Source organism: Syngnathus acus, chromosome 10 (assembly GCF_901709675.1).
Source record: "Syngnathus acus chromosome 10, fSynAcu1.2, whole genome shotgun sequence".
Taxonomy (NCBI): Eukaryota; Metazoa; Chordata; class Actinopteri; order Syngnathiformes; family Syngnathidae; genus Syngnathus; species Syngnathus acus.
The window spans coordinates 15,839,887-15,849,790 of record NC_051095.1 but is presented as its reverse complement, the minus strand read 5'-3'; the positions used below and the strand labels follow the sequence as shown (position 1 = coordinate 15,849,790).

The following is a 9,904-nucleotide window of genomic DNA, read 5'->3' as shown; positions in this document are numbered from 1 at the left end:
CAAAGTTTTAAAATGGGCCATTCATTGAAGGTGCGCCTTATAGTCCGGAAAATACGGCATGTGTTTGCAGAGTAATATCGTGTTTCTTACATCAATTGTTTGAATGAGGTACACAATTGCACAAACCATGTTATATTTTAACTCCACAACATTACATGAACAAATCAAAATCCTGAAATGAATACATTTCTCCACATTTTACTGTACATCAGTCAGGTCACATTCATGCTTTACAAATAAGAAGTGGAACTTGTAACCGATTATTTTTTAATTTTCTCGAGCCTCCTCTCTTGTCTCGTGTCCTTGATTGTGTCAATACTCCCCAAATATACAGTAAACAAATCGCAGCAGCTAGAACATCTTGTGTAGGCCAGAGAGAACCATTCCCTTTCAAAGACAGATAAATAAACATCATCTACAGTGGATGCAGTCACACATCGTAAGATGGCACCGTACGATCTTTTACAACTCCTCCCTTATCTTTTTCCTTACCAAAGGAGAAAGAAAAAACTCCAATAGTCGGCTCTTCCCCGACTTCTCCTCCCTTAACAGCTGTGATGAGACAACCTTGCTGGCAATCTGTGTTGCTGCCAGGCAGTATCTTGGGAGAGGGAGTTGCAGTCCAGGTGTACAATGCCTCGCCCTCGGGACACGATGGTAGACCCTTGCTGAGGTAGCTGGGGCTCGGGCTGGCCGAGGACGGCAAGGTACGCTGACTGCCGTTCAAGCAGCCGGGGGGTTGATCATTGGAGCCTTTGCGTGAATGTCCGGACGAGCTGAACGTTGAGGAACGGTAATTATATGAACTCCACCTGGGACGTTTGCGCTGATGACACTGGCACCGCAGGATGCGAATGAAGGCCACTTTAAACTCACGGCTATAGCAAGGGTAAATGATGGGATTTAGGCAACTGTTGAAGTAGCCCAACCAGAAGATCACCTTGAAGAGGACGTCAGGTGGGCGCAGGTTCGCATTGAAAGAGCCTGCGCAATAAAACACAGAGCAAAAGATGTCATTTCATACAGATGCCACAGCATGTGCCGTAACTCACGCTATCTTTGTAACGTACATCAATGTGAGCGATGTACAGACCGAACCATGAAAAGTTCTTCCAATGGAAAACACAGTGTAAAAAAACGGACCTGTGTATTTTATGTGACCTTTTTGCTTGGTAGCTTGCGACATTTAGTTTAGTATGGAAAAAAAAGGGGATAATGCTTTGAACATTATATCCTTTTTCTGGAATGTCTTAAGTTAAAGTCAAATTAAAACTAACTCTGTGGCGTGTCAAGAAAAAAAAAAAGAGAAAAATGTTACAAGTCCAAATATTGCTGGACCTGCACACAGTGTATAATTTCATGGGCTGCATCCTATTAGAGTGCATGTGTGGCCCATTGCATTTTAATGCCATGGCCTCATTGTCCTTGATTTAATCTTCCTCACAAAAGTGTCCTTATTTAAAGTGTTCATTTCCATCTGCTGGCAATGCTTTACTGAGAGTATCTCACCTGACGCAGACATTCTAAATGTTTTACATCTAGCTTCCATTGCATAAATTCTGTCTTGAGCAATTGGGGCCTGTGTCCAAGTCAAGCTGATGTAACTTTTTTCCTAGCCCATAGATGGCAGCATTGACACAGAGACAGTACATAGTTAACATTACACAGATTACATCCGGAGTCTTGTTTGGACGAAACACTAGAGCACCGAATCAGAACAACAATGTGACATGAGAAACAGGAAGGCCACAGGAAATGTTTCCTTAATTGGCCTGAAAATTTATTTACTACATGTATACAGAGGCGTAGCCAAGCCGGGGCGAGCCGGGGCGGCGCCCCGGTTAGGGCTCCCTGCGCCCCGGTTGGAAAAAAAAAAAAAAAATCGAGCTTTTTCGATTCTTCATTTTCATGCCGTTTTTTTCTTTCGGTCTTGTGCGAATGTGCTTGCGCTATTCTATGTGCGCGATGTTATCCATTCACCGTTTGCCTCCCGGACGTTGTTTTAGCGATCAGCGAACGGCGTGGGTGATGTTCGATTTTTTTTCCTGTGGGCGTGCGCCCCTACTGGAAAAATTCCTGGCTACGCCTCTGCATGTATAGCATGCAGAACAATGCTCTTCCACTAGATAGCAGAAGGTGCAAATATACAGTTCAGTGAACCACCGCATAGTCAAGGTTTGGCATTCAAGAATTTGCCTATTCTTGGATATTTTGGGGGGGGGGTGTAACCTAGCCTCAATTATTTGCTGAAAAACTCACATATTTGCTGTATTATGCTCCATCTGGTAGTATTTTGGTGCCAATGAAACAATTTGATTTGAGCTGAGGAGCTCATCCATTTTGACAAAAGTGGTCTGTTGCTAACTGTAAAGGCAAAGTACAAATAAAACAATCACAGCTTTATCATCAAAACTTAACTTGGACCACAACATACATCCAGAGGACACTATGATGAGGACATGACTAAGCATTTTGACTCAGTTATCCGAAAACAATGACTTCTCACTCTGATAGCACTGACATGTTTATTTACTTTTGAGAAGGATTTGTAAGGATTTTGAGAACAACAATGGGTTTTGCAGGGTACCCATGATATTTTTTCTATTTGTACAAATTGTTTTGAGAAACACCTGCTGTTCTGCAAATTTCAAATTTGATCTGAGAAATGTACCAAAGCAACTGTGTTCTGGCTTCATAGTGCTCTACATTTACGATGAGTAAATGCAGACCTCTGCCAAAATGTTTGTTGGATTTACTGTGTAGTGAATGAAAATGTCTGGCACAGGCCCCAAATGTAATGGGTTCTTTCATTTAAGCTGTTACAGACTTCATAAAATAACTGTCTGGGTAATTGCGTTGCAATTTTACTATCAAATGAAAATGAATGCTTGACCTCAGTAGAGGAGTTGCTAATGCATTGATTAATTTGAACCTAAGCCAAATTAATTGGGGCCTACACATAAAGTGTTTGTTGTTAATTTTTTGTATAAAGCTCTTTGGTGCACCTCTCTCGAGTCAAGCATTTACTGTAATGTTATTGTGCAATAGCAAATATTATTACTATGTGTATGGTGATGCCAGTTATCACTTATGTCAGCTTACTCAACATGAATTCCTTTGTGTAAAGTTGCTCTCGCTTATAGTTCTTCTTGTTGATGCTTGTCCATCTTTTGGAAATCAACAAATGATCGAGCAAACAGACAAATGAACAAATGAACAAAACAGACAAATAAATTCTCCCTGTGCAAAGTCTAGGAAAATATATAAAAAAAGCCAAATCCACTCATGCACACAGTTAGATTAGACTTTGCACCAGACTTGCGCTGGGCATGGAAATAGGGCCCATGGGTTATTCCTTTGACGGATTTAAACTTTGAGACTTTACAAATTGCTCAACTTTAGGAGTGTTGCACTGTGTTGGCCACTCTTCCAAATGGAGTGACTCTCAAATTCAGACTCGGGGTATTCGAGATAGCTTGAGGGTCAATGAAATGTCATTTAAAAAGACATCAACAACAAAAAACAATTATTCTTCAGACCTTCAAATAGCTACCTATCCACTACCATAACGAATACAAACTCAGCCTTCTTAGATGGCGATACCCCCTTAAACCTTAGCGAGCTTCCAGACGGCGTTCCAGCAGGCGTAAAGTTTGAATGACTTTCTGGAAAGAACTTTCTAAACAGCTGGAACGAACATTAGGACGCGCCATCTTGTGTCTAGCTGCACTGTCTAGGAAAATAGAGCCCAAGGTGTAATCCTGCAAGCAATCATTTTATAAATTTCTATCCATTTTATTTCAGCTTTTTTTCTTTTTCCTATAGGATGTATCACTCCTATATAATTATTAGTCTTCTTGTAGTACAATTGATCTATATTTTTTCTTTTCACAATACATCATGACAGAACTGGTTGACCCAGTGAGAATGGCCATTATACAGTGCACTTTACTTTTCCTATATTTTGTTATGGCACAGCCATATACCAACATTGATTAAATGATAAATAAGGGCCTGTTGATATTCTACACAATCATAGTAAACAATGAGTAGCACAAAAGCATACAGCTGTGAGAGAAGACATTTGAAAAAGTTTAAAGAAGGATGAATAGTTTTAATGGGCACTGTACATCCAAAGCTGCTTGTACTGAACTTGGAAGCTGTTTCATAAGCATGCCCTAATTACAAATAACCCATCCTAATCTAAAGGGACAGAACTCGTTTTGCTCTTCTAGGCTGCTCTCCAAAAACATCAACATGATGACATTTATGGAAAATTGGTTTTAACATCCCAGTAACCTGTTTTATCAAGCGTGCAGCCCCATGACCCGTGGCCAATTTTACTCTCCACTGCTTTGTAACACAGCTTTTCGCTTTGCTCCTAGACACACTTCTGATAATCCTTGGTGCACACAGCAACGCGCGAACACAGATGCAAATAATATTTCTTCTAAAAATGCTTTCGCACAGATAAAATTGATTCACACGTTCAACTGTTTCTGTCACATTCAGAAGCGCGCTGCTTGCACCATTAAATGCAAGCCTTTCACAGGACATTAGTGCCTGTTTGGGGTGTTAAAGAGCTTGCGGGCATGATGTGCCGTGAAGTAACACATGTATTCCCTGAGGACTAATGATTCCTCTACCGCTAATGAGTATGACACAGCTCATTGAAAGAAAATGTAAGCATGTTCAAAACAATTTATTAGTAGAGGTTTTTTTCCAGCTGGGGCAGAATTAACTAAACTGTTTATGCATTTGTCTTCCAGTGATAACGCGCGGATTATTGCGCCATGCAGTGTTTCATGTGAATTTGATGAATTTTGATGATCGAAAGAGTGGTTGAATTCTTGTGAATTAGAACAAAGTCAGCTTTTCTAGATTTTCACGTGTTCTCATTTTGTAGCATTAATTGCCTTTGTTACAGCAATGATGTCACGACTCGTCCCCGGTCGTTTTATTAGTGTGAAGGCAAAGGCCTTCACACTTATGTTATTATGTGTATATGTTTGCCATGGTTTCTGTTGGCGTCGCCCCTCCCCTCCTGTGTGCCCATGATTGGTGTGATCATTCTCACCTACCTCTCGTTACCTGTCGTGTATTTAAGTCCTGTCTGCCTCTCACTCCCCTTTTGGATTGTTCTTGTCTGTAGTCTCGGCTGTCGTCTTGTTTCTCGTCGTTTTGTCTCGTCTTTCTGTTTGGTTAGTTTCTCTGCAATTTGGTCTGTCGGTTACCCCTGTCACTCTGCCTCCGTTAAGTTATGTTAGTTTGCCGGTTCTGTTGGTTTGTTCCCCTCATCCTCCCTTCCAACTACCTTTTCCCTCATTAAACCCTGGTCCAAGCTGCATTTGGTCACCCAGCTCCACTCATTCCGTGACAAATGACTGCTTTGTGAGTATTCATTACAAAATTTGAGGCTAAATGGGTGTGTCTAGTTTCAGGAAACCTGCCTTGAATAGCACTCCCTTAAATTTATTTTTTTTTTAAATACTAACATTTGCAGAACACATTTTGCCACAGCTTATAGTAGGTGTAAAAAACATTGCACTGATTCAAAATCTGATAATGGGCTACTTTTAACTTCGAGTGTCTAAAAGTTCAAGATTTATATTAACAGCTAAGTCAAATAGAAAAAAAAACCAGAGTTGTCTGCAGTACATTAAATCTATCTACCTACATACCTACCTTGTGTGTATATATATATATATATAAAAACACATTTGAGCCATTTTTCTTCATAGTTTTATTTGAAATGGAACGTTTCTGTATCACTAACTCCACAACAGCTGAATGAGCTGCATTTTCTTTTTTTTTTTTTTTGGTAAAGCTCAATTTCATGCAAGTTAAAAGTGGTCACGAAGTCAAGTTGTGTGATGTCCCATCACACTGAATCAGTATGCTCCGCCAGAGATGGTGCCCAGAAATGCCCTCGGATGTTTTTTTGGCAGTTGGTCTGTCAGCTTGTTACACAAACAGCACCCACTTGTTCCTTAACTGTGTGCTCCGCGAAGTCTCTTCCCTCTTTATATAACAACTCGAGTAATTGTCTCTTGCTTTTTGCTTCTGACAGTGAATAACGGCGAAGCAATCCCTGCTGTGGGATACTGTTTTCTCAAACTTGAGGAAGACTCACTGTCCACACACACACTGATGCAGTTTGCGCATTTACCAATATAATACAGTGCGACATTAGGTCAATGACCTGATCTTACATAATCTTCAGCCTTGGAATGCTTTTTACCCTGATTTTGTGGAGTGCACGATTCATCTCCTGGCAAACATTTACATCGACTTGTACTTGTTGAATGGGTGAATATAGCTAGAACTGACACAAGTGGCAATAAGCTATAAGATGACGCGTTAAGAAATTTAGTAAATGTCTTACTTGTGCACGTACTTACTCTCAAAGCAGGCATATGTCAATCTCAGAACGAAGGGCGTTTGGTGTTCTCATTACAAGTAACCAAACATTTGCTCAAGCCAGTGCATTAAAACTCTCATAGTTTACGTTATATTAGGAGGTCGTCGATCTTAACATGTCCACTTGGTCGTAGTGAAATATCAATTGAAATAATTGAATTGAAATAAACTGAAGGTGCATATGAGCTGACATTGGCTTTAAATGTCCTGTGTCCACCATATCAGTGTTCTCATATTTTACTGTTTGCCTGGATGCAGTGTGGGAACTTGTCTGTGTATTTCTAGCCAAATAAAGTCGGTTACGCTTAATACAGTAAATATAAAGTTTATTGGGAAATCTCAGCTTTTGGGATGTGAAATTAGAAAGTTTCAAAATAACATATTTATTCATATATAAAATGTTCTAAATTGCTAACTTATAATTCTAGTTGCATTTCTGAGTTGTTTGATTCCCGAGCCACTAAAGTGCCAAAAGTTGTCAGTATACAGTATTTTTTTTTTCAGAATCATTTATCATTTCATAGTCTTACATATTCTTGCTCAAATGATCTCAAACAATGAAATGTGTTAAAACCAAGTTTATTATTGGACAATGTGTAAGTTTGATGTTGGTTGAATTTTAATTTAGTGAAGAACAATATTCACTAGTAATGGAAATACATTTGTGTGTTACAGTTAAACAAAAGTGTGTAAAATGCATTTTCGAGAACTTCAAAAATTACACCAACTGGAAAGCCCATTTGGACATTTAAAAAAAGAAATTGTTATAGTCAGTGGGCATGTTGATCAGTTGGGAAGCTTTGTGAAATTTGTTCTATAAGCTATACGAAGTTTCATAAATTTGTTGTGTTTTTCAACATGAAGCCTACATTACTTTCATTTGACTGAGAAGGATGGATGGATTGATAGTCAGATATTCCTACTTAAAATGATGTCCAATATTTTACAAGACCTTTTAGAGATCATAGATTTCTGGACACTCCATTTGTCAGCAGCATCCGAGAGCTTTGTTCAAAAGTGCATCTGTTTGATTTAACCAGTGGGAGTCCACATGGCAGACTGCCGAGTTATTTCCTTGCATTTTCTGAATTCCCGCTACTAAAAGGCTCAAGGAGTACTGGAAGTGTTGACTTAAATAAACCGTGAAAATTTGTCAAACTCCTGTGAACGAAGAATGTTGCTAAGTGGGAATGTAATAAGACAAGGGACTCTCTTAGCTGTATTCATTATATTGTTCATTGCAACAATTTCAAATTGCTGCAGTGCATTGACTAAACAGTGGTGATATACCAAAGCGAACCTCACACACCTAAAAAAAAAAACATCCCCACACATAAAACTTTCATTCACAGCAAAATAAACCATTGCGCTCTCAGCAAAAAACTCACACTTGCACCAAAAACCCTATCTCACACCCTCACAAACTTTTCTAACAAACTCTCACACCCAGAAGTAAAGCTCACACTGATCAAAGAACATATCACTCTGACAAAAAACATTCACACACAGAAACCTCAAAAACACCATGACTGCATGCTAGTCCTCACTCACCCCCCCGAATAGTATATTACTAAAACCCTCTCACATTCACTCCAACACCACTCACACTCAACAATAAATTTCATGCTCACCAAAACGTTTTCTTATGACAACCTCTCACACATAACCCAAACCCCTCATCAATCTCACAAAAAACTTTCTCATCCCATCAAATCCACGCACACACGCACGCGCACACATTATGAAACGAAAACGCGTTCACGCACGCACACATCCGCGCGCACACGCACGCACGCACGCACACGTCAAAGAACTTAGACATGCACGTAAAAAAGTTTCACGTTATTTTTGCCCGATGAGGCACACATAAAGATATGAAAATGGATGCTGCAAGACAAAGAAAAAAAAGGCTATAGTATGTTTTTTGCAGTCTTGGCATAAACGGCAGAGAAAAAGCAAGCAAGCAAGTTTGACGACAATAACTTACCTATGGGGAGGGCGAGGAAAAAGGGCAGCCAACAAAGTGTAAACATGCCCACCACAACTCCCAAAGTTTTGGCCGCCTTCTTCTCCCGAGAGAACTTGAGCAGTTTGACCGCGAGGGAGCTTCTGGCTTGATGTCCGCGGCCCTTGCCGACGCAAGCTCCCGGCTCGTCGTGCACCTGAGAGCCCTTGTGGACCCTCAAGGTGAGCTCGCCGGAGTTCATCCTTTCGCGCATGACCCCGGCCTCCAAGTTCTTGGTGGTGCGTTTGGCCACGATATACACCCGGCAGTACATGGCCAGAATGACCACCAGAGGAATGTAGAAGGAGCCGAGGGAGGAGAACAGCGCGTAAAAGGGCTCTTCGGTGATGAGGCACACGGTGTCGTCCGGCGAAGGCGGCTGCTTCCAGCCGAGCAGGGGTCCGATGGAGATGACCAGGGACAACACCCACACTCCGAGCATGGCCAGCAGTGCCCGCTTTTCCGTCACGATGCCCGGGTACTGTAGCGGGTGACTCACGCCGATGTAGCGGTCGATGGAGATGACGCACAGGCTCATGATGGACGCGGTGCAACACAGCACGTCCACCGCCGCCCAAATGTCACAAAAGATCCTCCCGAACACCCAGCAGTCGAGGATCTCCAGGGTGGCCGACACCGGCAGCACCGTGGTGCCCAGCAGCAGGTCGGCAATCGCCAAGTTGATGATGAAGTAGTTGGTCGGGGTGCGCAGGTGCCTGTTGCACACCACCGAGAGGATGACGAGGATGTTGCCCGCGATGGCGAACACGATGAAAGCCCCAAGCACCAAGCCGAGCGGGATGGCCCGGCTGAGCTCCACTTCGGCGGGCTCTGTGTGGTTGCCCCCGGAGCTCTCATTTCCCCATGAAGTCGTGACATTGTCAGTGCTCACGCTCATTTTGACCGAACGGCTCCTCCATAGCAGGCTTCACATGTCCGGCGTGGCTCACTGCAACTCACCCAACTTGCATAGTTGAAATGCTCGCGTGAAGCGTCGTTCCTCTTCTGCTGCAGTCCTGCTGCTCGGTGGACAAGTGCGGTGGGGGCCGGGGGGAGCATGTCACCCACTCACCCAACATAGCACCACAGGATGATGATGCAGAACACCGTGCGTTCGAGGAGACTTTGAAGGCTATTTAGTGAAGTCCCCCCCCATGCCCGATTTGCGCACCCCCATTGCGCGTCCTCCAATAGGATTGTAATTTGTGTCCATGTGTGTATCTACCCGTTTCGGGCCGTTGCATAAACACTATCACGGAAATAAAGACTTAATATTCCTCAACTTTGTTGACCCTTTATTAAGTGCCATCGTGCAGTATGAAAAAAGTCTCCAAGCACACCACCAACAAAAATTAGATACACAGTTTTCTTGTGCTGTGAAGGAATAACATTTAAAACATATCCGACTGCCACTACACGCCCTGTAGCTGAACAAAGTAAATAAATATAAATTATTTGTCTAACCTGGCTGGGGAGGGG

The 9,904-nt window shown here is 42.1% G+C and overlaps 1 protein-coding gene across 1 annotated transcript; it reads right to left on the bottom strand.

Annotated features, from left to right (window-relative positions):
* Positions 1 to 116: 116 nt before the first annotated feature.
* LOC119129219 (alpha-1A adrenergic receptor-like) lies at positions 117 to 9,680 on the bottom strand. The gene is made up of 2 exons (XM_037262331.1): positions 8,408 to 9,680; positions 117 to 984 (listed from the first exon to the last, which is right to left on the bottom strand). The coding sequence occupies exons 1-2, from the start codon at positions 9,321 to 9,323 to the stop codon at positions 431 to 433; spliced, it is 1,470 nt and encodes a 489-aa protein (XP_037118226.1). The 5' UTR covers positions 9,324 to 9,680; the 3' UTR covers positions 117 to 430.
* Between the last annotated feature and the right edge of the window lie 224 nt (positions 9,681 to 9,904).

Bases quoted from the DNA above. Each gene is read 5' to 3' on its own strand.
- LOC119129219 (XM_037262331.1), bottom strand. From the start codon at position 9,323: ATGAGCGTGAGCACTGACAATGTCACGACTTCATGGGGAAATGAGAGC. The intron at 985-8,407 runs GTAAGTTATTGT...TTTATTGCGCAG, and splicing joins TTTCCTCGCCCTCCCCATAG to GCTCTTTCAATGCGAACCTG.